This window comes from Bombus vosnesenskii, unplaced genomic scaffold (assembly GCF_011952255.1).
Source record: "Bombus vosnesenskii isolate JDL3184/JDL3185 unplaced genomic scaffold, Bvos_JDL3184-5_v1.1 scf7180000016274, whole genome shotgun sequence".
Taxonomy (NCBI): Eukaryota; Metazoa; Arthropoda; class Insecta; order Hymenoptera; family Apidae; genus Bombus; species Bombus vosnesenskii.
Window position 1 is genome coordinate 1,720,398 of NW_022884343.1, and position 16,927 is coordinate 1,737,324.

At 39.3% G+C, this 16,927-nt stretch overlaps 2 protein-coding genes and 1 long non-coding RNA gene across 5 annotated transcripts in view; 1 reads left to right on the forward strand and 2 right to left on the reverse strand.

The window, feature by feature from the left end:
- Nucleotides 1–6: 6 nt before the first annotated feature.
- LOC117242450 lies at nt 7–9,104 on the reverse strand. Its single transcript, XM_033509132.1, has 9 exons — nt 8,844–9,104; nt 8,261–8,466; nt 8,052–8,187; nt 7,545–7,678; nt 6,644–6,911; nt 5,482–5,594; nt 1,548–1,559; nt 1,362–1,469; nt 7–1,286 (listed from the first exon to the last, which is right to left on the reverse strand). Exons 1-9 carry the CDS (start codon nt 8,959–8,961, stop codon nt 435–437), a joined length of 1,947 nt encoding a protein of 648 aa, XP_033365023.1. The 5' UTR covers nt 8,962–9,104; the 3' UTR covers nt 7–434.
- The window catches only part of LOC117242373, a 126,430-nt gene continuing 111,868 nt past the window's right edge, over nt 2,366–16,927 (forward strand). Inside the window, exon 1 of the mRNA XM_033508982.1 lies at nt 2,366–2,384. The gene's annotated coding sequence lies outside the window, so the exon portion shown is untranslated. The remainder of the gene's footprint in view (nt 2,385–16,927) is intronic.
- Nucleotides 3,423–6,637, reverse strand: LOC117242388. Of its 3 annotated transcripts, XR_004495243.1 has the most exons (3): nt 6,391–6,637; nt 5,820–6,222; nt 3,423–4,993 (listed from the first exon to the last, which is right to left on the reverse strand). It is a non-coding gene; the product is annotated as an uncharacterized LOC117242388 (long non-coding RNA). The 3 variants fall into 3 exon arrangements; XR_004495241.1 differs by having other exon boundaries at nt 5,820–6,637; XR_004495242.1 differs by lacking the exons at nt 5,820–6,222; nt 6,391–6,637 and adding an exon at nt 5,374–5,813.

A 16,927-nucleotide genomic window follows, 5' to 3' on the forward strand; every position in this document is an offset into this window, starting at 1 on the left:
CACCGATATTTTCTAAATAACACAAGTATATTAAGAAACGGACCATTTTAATTAATATCTATGCAATACACGTGATTCAACATTGCGAAAGTAATTTTAACGTCCCTTAATCGTAAGCTGTGTTATATTACGATAGAACCGATTAAATATTGATAGTAGTTTAAAGTAGAAAAAAGTACTAATAGAGGAATACATAGTTTAGACATAGCATTATGTGATAATTGGTGTTTATAAAGATTTATATTTGGTACCATCGATAGTAAAGAAGCGTAAACAGACATTTTTGGGATCTTTTATATATATATATATATATTCCTCTCTCGGATTATTCATGTCTATATTGCATTCGATTTTTATAAGAACATAAGGAGAATTACATATTAAATAATATTTGTCATTATCGAAACAGCATGTATAATTGTCTTCAGTCAAAATTACCACCCAAACATGTATTCCATTGCTTTCGAAACTAAACCTGTAGATTTCTGTGGAACATTTTCAGGTGATCTCACTGATTGTGAACTAAGATTTTGATTGAAACCAGTTGCCAGTGGCCTTGCATTTTGTATCCTAACAGGTGTGCGTGGTGTATTGTATTCTGGCGAATGAGTGACTCTTGCTAGGTTCGAGAAACATTTAGTACTTCCGTTCATCCTTGAACGACTCTCTTTATCCGACCCTAATATAACACCCTCGTCTGTACAAGGGATCAAACCGATCATTATAGATCCAGATACTATATTTCCATTACACGCGAGTGCCCTTTGTGCTTCTAATTCTGAAGCACATTTTAAGTGTATCCAGTTGCTCTGTGAATGTGGTGGAGGATGTTTGTCCACTACGCGAACTCTGCTCGAGATGTGAGCTAAAACTGTATTCATATCACTAGGAGAGAAACCGAAAACGGTTACCCATTGCAAAAGACCTTGTGATTCATTTGCATTAGGGCTCATTGCACCATCGTTAAATATAGAAGTATTCATACTATTCACTAAAAGTCTTGGTTGATAGCAAGGTATACTTTGATTTGTTGCTGACAAGTAGGGTGATGCAGTTTGAGAAGTTTCTAGAGTATCGAATAGTCCTCTCGTTGGAGGTCCACCAGTGTGGCTTTCTGTGACTATTTGTGATGTGTTAGGAGTATTAGCACTTCCGAACACAGCTTTCTGACGATTACTACGATAATCTGGAGTACCATAGTGGGAAGGTGGAGAGGTCAGTGCACTGTGACCAATGTGTGACTGTTTCAGAATATCTTGTGGGCCCATCAAACTTATTTTGGCAGGCTAAAACATTAATAAAAGTGATTACTTAAATTATTGCGCAATATTATGCAATGCAACTTGATGAGTTTTATTTACCGTTGTAGAATCACCTAGAAGGAAATTTGGGAGGTATGCAGAAGTTCCTGGACTTCCAGGACTTTGCACTGGACTTCCAACAGGTGATCCTAATGCCATTGGTTCCATCTAAATCCAAAAAAAATTATCAAATATTTGCTTAAAATTTTATCGAGTACCATAGTACTTAATACAATTTATATTTACAAAAAGAATTAACTGCTTATGTGTTAGATATAAAAATTAATATATTTCTTATTTTAATCAGAGAGACTATATGTTGTTTGTTTTGATACACTTTAAATATTCTTCTATTAGATGTTAACTTTGGCCTGTTGAGGTTATACACACAGAATTTTTAACTGTACACACCTACAATGCAAATTACTTAAAATCAGGTATGTTATCTTTACTACTTACTACTTTTACTTGAACAAATTTCAAAAACTTTTAACGCAGTGTATAAATACTTAAATATTCACAGCCGTTTAAACGTTTGATTAGATATTTAAATAACGAACAACATTTGATTTCTACTTACAGATGTCTCCTCTATCGTATGAAAAACCGACAAAAATTATTTAAACTGCTTGTAACATTTATCGTCATGATTTATTCATTTTCGAAATTTTAGTGTACTTTTTATTAATGAAGCCTTAAAATACATGGAAAAAGTAACGTTGTGATGATAATTATTTTATTTCAATTTTTATTTTTCGGTACAAGAATTTTTGGCGGGAAAGGAGGCAGCGAGATCATGTGATACGGTAGCAACGCCATTTGCATCTTGAAAGTCGCGTCGGAAGGAAGTTTATATGTGGCGTTTGTCGTTTTACAAATAGATTTTACATTAAAAATTTTTAATGTCATTCGAAAATTAATAGTGTATACATCCTGTGTATCAAATAGTATCAGGATTTTCATATAAAAGTGAACAGTTATAAAGATGGAACATTTCACACATCATTCTTCATGCGATGTATGGCAGGCCTTGTGTCATGGTTTCTTAACAGCATTCTTCCAAAGAAAATATTGCTCCTATTGGTGAGTGAATCCATATATTTTTAATATTTTCACATCGAACTTTTAATGATTTTGACATTGTTTACGAGTATTAGCATTGCGTCAAAAATTAGGTTAGGTTAAATTACGCGTCCACAAAGGAATTAAACGAAACGGAAAGAGTATTATAATAGTGAATTTTAATAACGATGAAAATTATGTACATATTTACAGCTTCGTTAAACACTTTTTATGATATGACAAGTATGTACCAGGATTTTGATACGCTACTATGTAAGAAACACATATTCGTTTTTAGCTTAATTATCGGACATTACGACGACGCGTGTGCGATTTTTGCCTTTTTTTCTTTCTCTTTCAGCTTAATTATATTCAAAATTAACATTTGCGAAAAAATGTAAAAGTTTCTTTTAATAAAAGAGAGAAAATGTTCGCTATACAGAGAAAGCACTCAAAAGTTCACGTCGTAGTAACTTTAGTAACGTAGTAATTTTTGAATTTTCGCGCACATGCATACAGAAATATTTAGACTGCTGATGATTATGCTGTTTTCTATTTTTATAAATATAATGAAATATGAATAAAAATTTGTTTTATCTAGTAAATATTATAATAAATGCTATTTTATATACATATATAGAAATATATAATAATATATTATAATATTAAACTATATATATATATATATATATATATATATATATATATATATATATATATATATATAATTATTGTACTACAATAAAATATATCAAAATAATTTGATATTTTATATATTATCGCATATTATATGCATTCTGCAAATCTTTGAAATTTTACATTTTCGAAAAGTGCATAAACATCCGTAGTCTAGAAATAACAATGTAAATAATTCACCAATAAAATTTTCGCAGTAAATAACGATAAGTAGCATTAACAATGTTTAATTAACGATCTTTCTTGTGAAATTGCTTCGTGCAGGAAGACAACTGTAAACAATTTAGATGTACAATAGTGCTTAATAGCCTTAAGATATCATTAGAATAATTTGAAGAAAAGTTAGGTTAGTATCATTTTTGGAAATTTCGTTGTCTAGCAATTTTACAAGAAAGATGGATTTTTGAAATGTGTATTTCGTGGGTGGATCGTTAAATCTTCGGGCCCTGAGCTAAAGTCGTAAATGAAAATTTGTACAAACATACGAAAGCGAGGATATTTTTAGTTAAAATGTTGACATAACACACTTTTATATATAATTCCCCGCATTAAAATGTTTCGCTTAAAACGTGATTTTCATATGATGGCGCCTATTTTCAAACTGTTCTCAATTCCTCGTATTTACGCGGGAAAACTTGAAACGTGATAAAGTCACACGATCATTGAATGTAAAAATCTAGATAAAAATATACGCTCCTAAAGTATTATAGCTGAGATTACGTTGTATGAGATGCACCATTTATGTCACCACTGGGTATTCCATTTTTCAAGAATTGAAATTTCAGTTAATACCAGAATTCATTGAAAAGAACTTTGAATACATTATTATCTTTATAACGACATAGATTTACTTAAAATTTGTATGTTTCTGTTATTTAAAATATCTTTAAGTAGACTTATTAGACGACAAAAGCATACAGTTTATGGCATAATGAATTGATATCAATTTAGTGGAAATAATAATTACCCAGCATCCGTTTGTGAAGCTAGCTATCAAAAATTGTTCTTGATTGCTTTCCATTGCATTTGTACAACACAATAGCAAGATTTTGAGATGGAAAGACATGTGCTTTCCAGATAGAGATTCCCCCTTTCTTTTTGTCAAATATGTAAAAAATGATATGCAATAAAAATAGACGTACCCTTATAAAATTGTAGTAAAAATAATATTGTTTCAATGTATGGGAAAGCAATGAGAACTTCCTTGTCATTTGTTAAAAAGATCTCTGGACGACCTAACATATATATATAATATATGTGTATATATATATATGCATATGGAGAGACGGATTTATGCTTCCTTTGGTTTCTTTTCTTTGAGTAATTTGTTCTGTGTTGTATTTTCTTTTATTTTTTTACTTTCTCTCCCTCTCTTTGGTAGTTCCATGGATATGTTTTAAATGAAACCTTTTCTTCACGCGAGAATACATTTAGAGCCTAGAACATATTTTGGTTTATTATTAGTGGCAGATCTACAAATATTTAAAGAATTTTTCTTCATAACTTTCTTTGAGAAATTGTACACATAAATATTCTGAAAATTTTATCTTAATCTTCTTAACCAAATATTTTGAATTAATTTCATTTTTCAAAGGTAATTTCAAGATTAATTTCTTTTAAACGACAGTAAGCGAATCGAATTTGGTTTAATTCAAATTAAAAAAGGGGGAAATAGAGAGTTAGATAGATCTGTCACTACTCGTACGACGAAGACGTCTAGTCGAACGTCACCCTTATGTTTATCGATATGATATTTAATTACGATTACGCGGCTTAAAAATTAGCGTTAGATACGATGGGAACAATCTCCTAACGTACTCGTTTTACACTCTTAGGAAGCAACGTGAAAAATAACTGTCGTTATTATCGAGCTAGGATGATTCCCGTGATCAGAAAAATGATCATCCGATTGAATATTCTGGTTGCCTCACTCCCTGAAATAAAAAATAACTTTCCTTAGAATACGCTTTACAAAATATAAGTTGCAACCATTAAGTAGCTGAGAATATTTTAGAACATGATGCTTTTCAGTTATTGCATGGACTGATTTTTAAAGCGACAATATTAACCGTTCAGAATTATTTGGGCATAAATGGACAATATACAAAATTCTATAATAATGTTCTATATAATACTTAAAACTAATATTGTTGTCCCAAGCATATTTGTTTGCTCTAAGCAAAGAATTTAAATGACGATGGAGAAAAGCAAAAGAATCTTAGTATTGCTAACTTCCTACTACTGCTCTTATTCAGAATATCAAAGCGATGTTTCTTTTTTGCAACTGTAAATCTTCTGATCTATATCAACGTACCAAAGATTCTATAATGCAAATGGAAAAGGAATATTCTTCAAACAAGATCAAGTTTCTATTTTCATTCATCATCTAAGACTCTCTTCGTCATGCCATATTCATCATTACTTGATCTTCAATAAAACACTTCAAAGCAAACAGGAAATCAATAGCACTTTTCTTCTCCAAGAAGCTATTCTGTTTAAACAGTTTTTCAAGAGGACTTGATCTGCCTTCATTGTCTATTCAATCAATTAAATTGTTGTATCTGGATTTGTAATGATAAATTTGTACTTGTATTTATATTTGTAATGGATTTCTTTGACTTTGAAAAATGTTCTATCTTCCAAGCAGCCTAATTGGGTCAAGTTTAAAATAATGATGTTGGATAGCTAAGAATTTCATGTCTCATATTTTTGAATTTTTCTCTGTAAACGATATGTATGTGAAATTATGACGAGTTCGACTTCTGTTTGTTGTGTCTATTATTCATGTAGGTTTGTTTCTCCGATAAACACTATCAATCCTTCCGATTCGATGCTTTTTGGTTAGGTTAATTGTCACTTGACCATCTTGATTGATGAATTATTTATCAAGCCCAAACGGGCAAGTGTTTAATCGCCAACCAATTAACCCATAATGTAATCAATTTCGCGATTTATTTGCATTTGAAAGTGTATCTCTCTTGACCGAATACAACGGCCAGTAAATTTTGCGTGAATTTCGTTTAAGTATTCACCCGTGTAATGCAACTATAAATAGTAGTCCCTAAATTAGTGTTTAACTAATAAAATATGTAACGTATTGTAAATCCTCTTTTTTCCATAGAATTAATATTTGTCACGATGTTCGCTGGCAATGTCCTCAATACTAAAAGAAGAAACAAAGTATAAGGTCCAATTAATCACGTTACAGTCGGTAAAGAGGCGATTCTACATGGAGAATCAAATAAAAAGTATAATAACATTCACACATTTCACAATTGTAGAATGTATGCCCTGTTAATTATTTACTCTATAATTACCCAAGTTTACGTACATTAAACAAATTTTTAAATTCGATCCTATCCTCAAAAAATTGTATTCTGTACTTTCGATGTATTTTATCACGTAGAGTCGTTCCCGTGTCAATTGTATAATCTTATATCCTTGATTTCTGAACTTTTCCGTATAGAATTGTCTGAAACGTCGAATCGAAAGGATCTACGAATTGTTGACCGAACAGTGGTGACATCTAGGTTGTTTCCAGCGAAATGTTTGGTCGAACGACGGAGAATCACCGGGGATTTTACCATTGATTAAATCGTTGCGTGTGTGGCTCTGTGCCCTGGTCTCGCGGCTCTCCATCACCGGGGCTTTCAGGATCCTCTCGTCTCCTTCCACGCTCTCCTCTTTGCTCTGCAGATAGACGGTCGCTATTGTCGCCAAGCACTTGAGCTTCATGTCGCCACGCTTGAAGTGTTTGTTGGCAACGCGAAACTCCAAGCCCAATACCGCGGTCTCCAGGCCCTTCTCGTCCACGGCGGTAATGTGCGGTCCCTTCAGGTACTGGGTATCGGCCTGAAAAGCCGTTGATTGTTTTCGTAACAATAAAACGGACAGAGGCAGAGTCGCGGCTTTTACCGACAATGCGCGATTAGAGTTCACTTTATGCGCCCTCTTTTCACATCGGTCGCCTTTATGCCGGCTTTTCTCACGGTTACATGAGAGACATCCTTCGCTTGTTGCGATTAGCCATAGAGGCAGAAATTGTCTAGTATGGAAGTGGATCGACAGATGTTGCTGTATAAGCTTCCTTAGATGGTTAAACATTTTATATCGATCCGATGTATAATTTGAGATTTTGTAAAGGGAAATGAGAGAAGAGAAAAAGGAAATGAGAAAAAGGCTACAGAATGAGAAAAGGAAGAAGGGATAAGAGATGAGGGGAAGGGATAGAAGGAAGAAAGAAAAAGGAAGTGGCGGCAAAGAAGAGAGAACGAAGGGGAGAGCGAGGAAGATAAGAGTGGCAGATCTAGTGTTTTATATCTCGGGGTAATTTATGATAGTTCTGAAGCGAATGCGGCGAATTATATCTATGGCAGATCGTATAGACCTGTAGACTCATAAATCCATAGACTGTAGTAGTTGAGTTTTCATTGCCGAATTAGAGACGCAGGACATTAGGGAGAGACTCTTTTACGAGGTACTTACCGGATCGCCGTTGATGAACCAAGTTAACAGGGCGGCCGGTTTTGAGGGTGCTGATGTGCAGTTCATGCGGACCACCTCCCCTACTTGGTAGCGTGAACGACCACCGGTTATTCGTGGTCCTTCGTCAGGAAGAACTGTAAAGAGGGCAATTTTCACCTTTTTCTATTAGCCAAGCTCTCAGCTATCTATTTTCACATATACTGTCGCTCGTAAATATCCGGACACTTTGATTGATTTATAGTAACGATATCTGTATCTGACTATTATGTATAAATTATTGACGAACTAATAATCGATTATGGCGATTATAGGGAATAAATTCGGTTTATCCGTAATTTTGTAATTAAAGCACATGTTGTTAAAAATAAGTAACTGCAAGTACCTCGGAGAAATAGTATGCCTCACGTGATACCGTAGAAACGCACAATTCATTTTCGAGGGTCTGCTAGTCTCAAGAGGATAATCGAATGGTTAAGTGGCCGGAAATGAATTAATAAATTTGCTCACCTACTACCGTCATGTCTGCGTGATCAGACACGGTTTGAAAGGCGGGAGCCTCGGCAGAGACCTCGCATCGGTATCTCCCTGAACTAGTAAGATTCACATTGTTCAGTACTACCGATATCTTGGTGGAATTGTGTATCTGCAACCGAAGATCGTCACAGATTCTAATCTTTATTTGAGAGCGATTGGATATTCCTGCTAGATATACTCACGTTCACGTTTACGCCAGGAACACGGAAGGTCTGCACCATGGGTTCGTCCCTCGGCACGAAACGATAGAACTCATGGCCGTCTTTGTACCATTTCACCGAGTACAATACCTCTTTGTCCAGGTTGAAGTTGCACTGCATACGGACAGTTTCGTTTAGAACGACGTGCTGTGGTATCTGTAGGGCCGTCATACGAAGAGCCACGATACCTGCGAAGAGTTTTCAACGTGCTTGTAGTATTTCTTTTTTTAGGAAAATTTTTGAGAAAATTATAAAATATTTTGAACGCGAATATGCCTCGGATCTTAAAAAAATTATTCAAATTTAATCTTCATCGAAACTAAATGTATTCTGGATATTCTTTCATGCGATTAAGTAGTCGAAGTATATCCTGGTAGTAACTTTCATGCTCGAAACTGTATCTAAATTAATCTAAAACCTAGCGGAAATATACTCGAGAGATGTTTGACTACGCGTCGTATACTACTGAATCCGGTATATGAGTGGTAACGTAAGATCTTCTATATGTCTGACTATATACGAGTCCATATTACTCAAACCCGCCATCTGCTGTCCAAATCTCTAACTTTCCGCAGAATCCAATCTATTTCGTATAACCCATCTCTAAAAGGACGTAGATCACTTTGGTCAAACACGAAACCAATCGGCGGATACGAAACAAAACTCTTTTCTTGTCGAATCATCGACGGTACTTCGATAGGATGTCTGTAACTGCACCGTAGCCGAGCCGTTGATCCTCTTACGCGGTAAGCTTCTTAAAATTACCCGTGATCGAACGGAAAATACGTTGCGAAACTGAGCAAATGCTTCTCTCTTTGGAGCGGTATTTAATCGCGGCCACTCTCCTCTTTTCCTTCCCTTCAACAAAGACAGAGGTTATTGGAAACGATACAAGGGACGATTATATTGCGTCTTGTTGATGGTGAAAAATCAGCGATTTCCAGTCAGATATTCAATAGATCATATTCCTTACTCCTTTCATTCTGTTCGTCGATTGAATCGATGGAAAATTGACAAAAGCGAGTGAAGTGTTAGAACCGTATCGGCAGGAAGCTTTCATTTTCTATTACTGCTTATTTCCTTATTCAATCGTTACTGGTAATGCTACCAATCCACTAAACATCACTCGAGAATCGTTGGTTGTAATTCTTTTTTCGAGTGGCCTTAATTAACTTCTTCCATCCTGTTCCACTCCATATTTTTTTTTCTCCCCTCGGAAACAGCCTTTTTCACGACGATCTCGTCGCGTTCGTATTCGTTCGATTATCCATTTGGTTGGATCTGTGGATCTTTTAAAAGAACGTATTGCCGGTCGATAAGGAAGGCTTCTCCCCTATCAGCCGTGTGTGATCAGGGCTATGAGAACATTGTAGGTCAGACCGGTATAAATTGCGGTATTTTCGGTCGGTTTCCGTCAGATACGGCTACGTTTATTGGAAACGCGTCCTTCTATTCGAGATGGGATACGACGGAAGGAATCTTCGACGATGAACATCAATATTCCACGTGGTTGAAATAGATCGAGTCACGAAATAGAGGATGGGAATCGTACTTAACATCGAATTGCCCATAAGATGTCGTATCCCTTTTACAGCTCTGTTGGAAATACTCGAAATTTTATGAAACCTCAATTTCAGTAAATTGTTAAATGAAACTGTTTTTCTATAGAATGGAGTAGTTTGCTGTGTAGATTAACCATCGAAAGAAACATTTCCGATCTATAGAGGGCTGTTGTATCTTCCGAGTGGAGAGGTGGACACCTGGCGTCACGACGCTGGTCGCACGTGCTCGTGACGGACACGGACACGGTCGATTTAATTAAAGGCAATCGTACGAGGGTTGGACGAACCTGTCGAGAGGGGAGGTTAATCAGTAGCTGAGTATATACTCAGATTATTTACCGACTGTATTATCGCCTGGTATTACGCGCTTATGCCTCGAATTAAACGGTACACGGCCACCGGCGTTAATTTTCAGCTTGCGTGCTCCAACCGTATTTTTTCAGGGCTCGAATTATCGAATTTTCTGCCACGGCAGTCGTATGTTAACATACACGGGATTTCCCAAAATAAGAAGCTTTTAGTAGCCGTGATTATATGTACAGAGGTGGATATAAAAATTAAAATGTTTGAAAAACATCAATTTTTTTATCATATACAGAGTGTCTAAGTTTTTAGAGACCAAAGTATATTCGGTAGATTCTATGGGTTTAATAAATAAGAAGGAGATAAATAAAAAGAACGTCAGGCGGTTAAAATTTCCCACAGCCTGTGTGCAAATGCATTTAAGATGTAGCATAATCAAGCAAACAGAAAGTTCGATTGATGCTACGTTTGATGTGGCGCCAATTTAATTACACGGCATCTAGCATTGACCAAATGCAGATGTTAAGCTAGATTGTAACAACCAAATAAGTTTGTCCTCTCCTAAACGTATCTTCGTTCTAACTGTCTGTGCTGTTTTACCTTCTACGGTTAACAAGTTCTACGCGGTTGGCAACTAAGCGATTGCAGATTTTGTCATTAGGTGGTAATGACTTAGTTGCCAACCCAACAGTTGTATTTACCATGCGTCGGACAAAGTTAAAGAGAATTCTATGTATCGACGAAACCACAATTATCCACTGTAAAAGCGTATAAAAGCGCAGGAGTTCTGAAAACGCAATCAGACCGGTAGGTAGTGGCTGCAGCGTAATTTCCTTGTTCCTTGTTGAAATTAGGAAGGTTAGGATAGCGGGGAGAGAAAGAATGAATGAACGAGGGCGCGCCGAGCGAAAGAGTAAGAGAGAGAGGGGGTGGCCGCGGCGTATTGTTTTATTTAAACGGACTCAAAGCTAGCGCCGGTTTACCGGCGAGTTTTATTGGAAATTGAGCCAATTAGAGTACTCGAGTTAACGACCTATCGTAATACGCTTTCGCGAGGCCATCGACGGTTATGTCGTTCTGTTGGCCCCCGTCTTTAAACGAACGTGACATCACGAACCGCTTTACGCGCCCGTATATTTTCTCGTTTCTTGATTGGCAATGGTCCTGGAAGCGATTAACCGATGCTCGCGCGACGACCGGAAGAAGTTGTCGACTCGGTCGTTTCCTCGTTCAACCAGCACCTTGTCGCTTTGTATCGTCTTTCGTTTCTCTTTTTTTATTGACTAGCTCGAAACTGATGTTTCTTTCGCTAGAATGAAAAAAGTGGTATCTTCGTTCAGCTGGAAATTGCAAGATACGTTTAAATAAGGTTCGATGCTTTTTTTCCTTACTTCGAGTTCACGTTAGCTTTAGGATGAACTGAATATTTTCTGCAGCAATTCGGATCTGATCGATTGAAATTTGAACGAGAATTTGGGCCAATTCTAATCGATGCTGTTTTTAATTAATATCTTCTTCGAAATCAAACGCAATCTACGTTGATGGAAATTTAAGTTGGAATCTATGTTAACTCTCCTATTATAATTCGTTAAGCTTGAACTCGACTCGGTCTCAAGACATTTGAATTCGAATAAAAATTTTGGATTTGAATCGAACGTTCGCAGCTTCTATAGAATTCACTAAAAAAATGGAATTGGACCTTAATTTAGATCTGGCGCGTCTTCCAATTTAGAGTGTAATTCCAGTTAATCGAATGAAAGAATCAGGCGAATTAACTTGACAACTAATTTGTTATGGTGTAAGTGTGAATGCGAATACAAGTTACATTTGGTATACGTAATGTTAAAAAATTGGACAAAAATGGTTTCGGTGGTAGGTTTTATTCAGACCGGGAATTTATCCACTTTTCCGCTTATCCTGCTGGACTTCCGCGTCCCGGGAATCCTATTTCTATCCTCGACAAAGCGGATCCTATCTAAATGTCTGTTGGTTACCATATTACCGCCATTCTCTCAGGGAAGTTGGCGCTCTACACGGTAAACCGACGTTGAAAATAGGCTCTTAATTCTCATTTGGTCGTTTAACGTCGTGGCAACGTCAAATAAACGACGAATAAACAATCAACAAACAAAAACAGCAACTTGCCCTGTCACGAATTTGGTTTTCATTTGAACGTACAAGGGAGGGAAGGTCTTGAGCAAATCTTGAACATGTTACCACCATAGAAATCTTCGATCTACGTGCGCTGCAGTTCATTCGAACTGGATTCCTCTAAATCGAATCTTTGGACGCGGAGTTTTACCGAAAACTGGAATCTGTCACGTCAGGGCCATGGATTTCACGAAACTGCCCGAGCACAGAACCGAAGATTGATGACCAGAGTGGCAGATAGAATTGTCCCGGGATCTCCACGTGGACTAAGGAAGATCGACGCGTTTAGGATATTGGAATTACGCAAATTACACGGGGGGAACGCGGAAATCGATGTGGCTCGGATGCCACAGGCCCATTGGTTGTCGTGCAAACATCCAAACAATGCGAACAGCCGCGTGGAGACCGGTTATCGGTTCAAATATTGACTGGCGATATCTTTAACCGGCAACGAATGCAATTGATCACAGTTAAATATTTATTCCTCTAACCAATTAGTAGTTGGAATGCTAGGAATCTCTTCGTCACTGAGCCATCGACAAAAGAATCCATCGGACATCCTCGGAACCACATCCTAGCATCGCGGTCTACTTGGAAAATCGTCGAAACTCGGAGAATACCGTTTTGGATTACCGGACGACGAACCGACCAACTTGAATAGACCAACTTCTTTCATCAAAGACAAGCTTTTCCTGTTTCGTCGTGACATCAATAGGTACACTGAGGCCTACCTGAGTGTAGTATGAAAGCGGAGAGCGCGACGAGGCTGGACAACAGGGTCCTGTGGTTCACCGGAAACGGCATCCTCTCTGGCGACCCCATGGACCGTGGACCATTCGAAGATCTCGTCACTGGCTGGCCATCCTCTTGGTCTTTTGGCACTGTTCACGCACACGAGACTGAAATCGATCTGTCTTTCTCCCTCTTTTTCTGTCTGTTTGTCCGTCCGTCCACCAGGTGTACACCTCGGCCACGACGACTACGATCTCGGGGCAACGACGTGGTATAGAAGAGGTGCGGTACGTCGGACACAGAGGCACCCGGACGAGCGACCTTCGGGAACGGTCAGCAGGTGTCGGAGCGGCACATTATTTTCCACGTTTCGCGCGGTCTAATTGAAAATCTATACGGGCCAGAGAGGCAGTCGCTACTGCGGCATCGGCACACACCAGCAGAGGGAACCTGGAGGTGCTGGTGTGTTGCTGCTGCTACTGCTGCTGCTGCTACCACTATGATGCTCCCTTGCTAGTGTGGTGGTTGTAGCCCGATGGTGGTGGTTGGAGGTGCTGGTGCTGCTGCTCTGGTAGCGACAGAGACGGTTGGATGGTGGGGATGGTTGGGCGGGTTGGTAGGGGAAGGGCGGCGGAGCGGCCGGGAGCAGAGGAGCGAAGAGAGACGAAGGCAGCCGCCGGACCGACACGACCGACCGAGACAGGGCGAGTTCGTGCCTTGGCCAATGCGCACGCGTCAGCAACCCAAGTCGATGATCGCTGCAAAGTTCTCCGTCTCGCTCTGCCGCTGCGCGAGGCTACCTCGTTCGCTGCGTTGCGTGTGTGCAGGCGCTAACGAAATTGGGGGGAAATACGCTACGCTCCGGGCGACCCGCTCCCGGCGACTCTTCCGCTAGGAATTATACGGATTTTTGCTGCCAGTTGATTGTTTTCCTTCGTTCCCTACTTCCACCATGTGTTGTTGTCTCTCATGGTATGATACGGCTGGCTGATACGATATGGGATTGATCAGTCATGGTAGCAGAAGGGGCTGATTGCTTTCGTTCATCGACGTTGATTTCCACTGATTATGAATTATGTGATTGAACGAGCTAACGTGATCTCGGCGAAGAAACGGAAATTTTCAAATGCTATTTGAACGAAAGACGCGAGGATTCTGGTATATGGATCAGCCTGTAGAACCATACGGTAACAGTTTTTCATCCCTTTTGTACGTCCTGGTGTTCATAGTTGCAGGATGTAGAACGTATCTGGGAATTTCGCGCAGCGGGAATGCTATATTTGCCGTCTGGACTCGTTGTAACATTAATCGAGGAAAAGATTAAGGAATACGGTTGGTCGGGGCTGCACGAGATGGTTCTGGCTACAGTATGTGGACACAGCTTTCGTATAAATAATACAGCCACTCTAATTCACCCAGTAGAGAACAGTGGCGATTACGAAATGATGGTTCCCTGCATGGCTGACCCCACACAGACCCATTCTACTTGCGCGGAGTCCCCAACATTTTCAAATTCAATTTCCTCCGCGAGCAAGCCTCGCATGTAAAAGGCTCGCAGGGCACTTCTCACTCGTTTTTTCGTCAACGATCTTCCCTCCTTTGGTCCAAGTCGTCATCTTTCATTAGTTATATTTCATGTCGTTTTTTCGTCTTGCTTCTCGACGAATGCTACTCCGAACCTAGCGAGTCCTCCACGTTGCTAAACGAATTCCGTGTTGGGAACGTAAATATGACAGGTTAACTTTTTACATCGCTTTTTGGCCTCTCGTATTCCGCTTTAGACCCAGCTTCCTCGACGCTACACGTTATCCTACGTTAAAAAATCGGTGGAAAAAAAGAGAAGAAAAATGGTGATCCGTCGTTGCAGGGTCTATCGACTAAATGGAAAACGCGGCGCGTTCTGGTTGCAGCCGATTAATGCGGCGTGAATGGCCAGGCGTGTAACGCGAATCCAGCGCTGGACCGGCGTGAATACAACAAATCAGGCGAATACATCTGCACGGAGCTGCGTGTAATATGCACGCCTGTAATATCTGTACTTATCCGGGATTGGGCCATGTGCACACGGAGACATTTACGCGCAGTTTTCCGGACATGGCTCCGGTCTCGCGCGCGCGTTACGTGCTTGGCCGCGTTATTCATGGAATCCCGGTGGTCGAACTTAAAATTCCCGGCGCGAAAGGGAATGGGTTCGCGTGCTCGGCCGCGCGTAATTTTAATAACGTCGTTCGCATGGCCAGCGGCAAACAGAGACGTCCGCCGAAAGCAACGCGTCAGTTTGACCAGTTGGCCCGTGCGTAAAATGCCCGGTGATGAACGACCTTGCTGAGTCGAATGGTCGTGAAAAACTAGGCTCGAAAATTGCCAGGGAGAGCTTTTCCGCTGAACCTTCCTTTGGGAAGAAAAAAAAAAGATTGAGGAAGGAGAGCGCGAGGCGTCGAGGTGTGTGAGGTAATAGAAAGGATCACGCAACTGGGTGGGACTATAGTTTGAGAATGGTCGAGGGTGTAATTAGATGACTGCAGCGATGCATAACGCGAAGTATGACTTCACTTTTTGAAATAGGATTTTAATTTTGTTGCACGTCGGCTGACGTAGTTTCTTCTTCTTCTTCTTCTCTAATAACTTTAACAGCGAGTGCTCTCATCTTGCAAAATGATCAAACTTTCATCTAGATTTAGATCTAGATTCCTTCGAAGCAGACGTTAGCTTAGATTTAACCTAGACCTACCATAGCTACGGATATCCATAGTACCAGAGACCTACATAGCTTAGGCTAAGCCAGACCCAAGGTAAGGTACTCTAGGACAGTTTTAACAGCAATGCAGCAAGAGAATAAATGAATTATGAAAAAGCGTAATTAGGTTTTTGACAAGTTTAGTAAGCAATTAATTTGCCAACGAAACTGAAAATGTCTGATTCTGGCAATGCTCGATACAAAAAAGCTGTATTAATCTGAAGTTGCAATTGGGTGGTACAGTTCCGGGTACAGTAGGAGGATTGAAATAAGACACAGTTAACTTTCGAGTCTCTGAAACGTGTTCGCTTTCATATCGAAAACTTCTCACCAGGAATTCCTCTTGTTTTCTCGTTGCTCTTGTTTTATAGTAACTTTCCTGTGTTTTCAAGTATTTCGAATATTCTTGAAGATGATATCAAGCTGACAATTCCTATAATTAAGATGTTTATTGGTTATCATGGACAAGCTTCTGTAATTTTCACGCTTGCAGGTTCCAACTGAATTTTTCACACTAGTAGCAAATTGTCTCATCCACTCTTACTCGTTAGTTGGAAGTTGAAAAAAAATGCACGGTTCGCTGTGATACGTAATTTGTCACATTATAATACTGTGGCAACACCGAACATGCTGTGTTCTAGCTTAGCATAAAATAGTCAGTCGGTAGTAAAACCTGTCTAACTAAGAACAGTTGAAATAATAGTTGTTTCATCGGTGGAACTAACGGCGTGAAGATTTGTGAAATTTCTCGTTGGAGCGATGTACGGAACGTTTCACAGCGCTTTGATCCCTCGTTCTGGAGAAAAGAGTGCTCGTTAAAGATCTTAAGACACAGCAAAACAACGAACGCGACACCGATAATCGTACGGAAATTAGACGAAGCCTGTGTGGCCGTGTTAACGAGCACCGAAATCGCTGATCAATCTTGCACGGTCTAAGCGAAATCACTCTTATGTGATCGTGAACCGACTTTCCAGTTATCGTCCCTTTTATCTACCCTTTTTCTTGCATATCTCGACCGCGAGAAGAAGGTCAAGTGTGTCAGGTGACGGGAGCAAAACTAGCGAGTACACGACTTTCCGAGTTACCCACGGCTTAATACGGTAACTAACGTGGACCTGACTCAGGCCACATAAGTACAATTACAGTCCTAATGTACGTGCA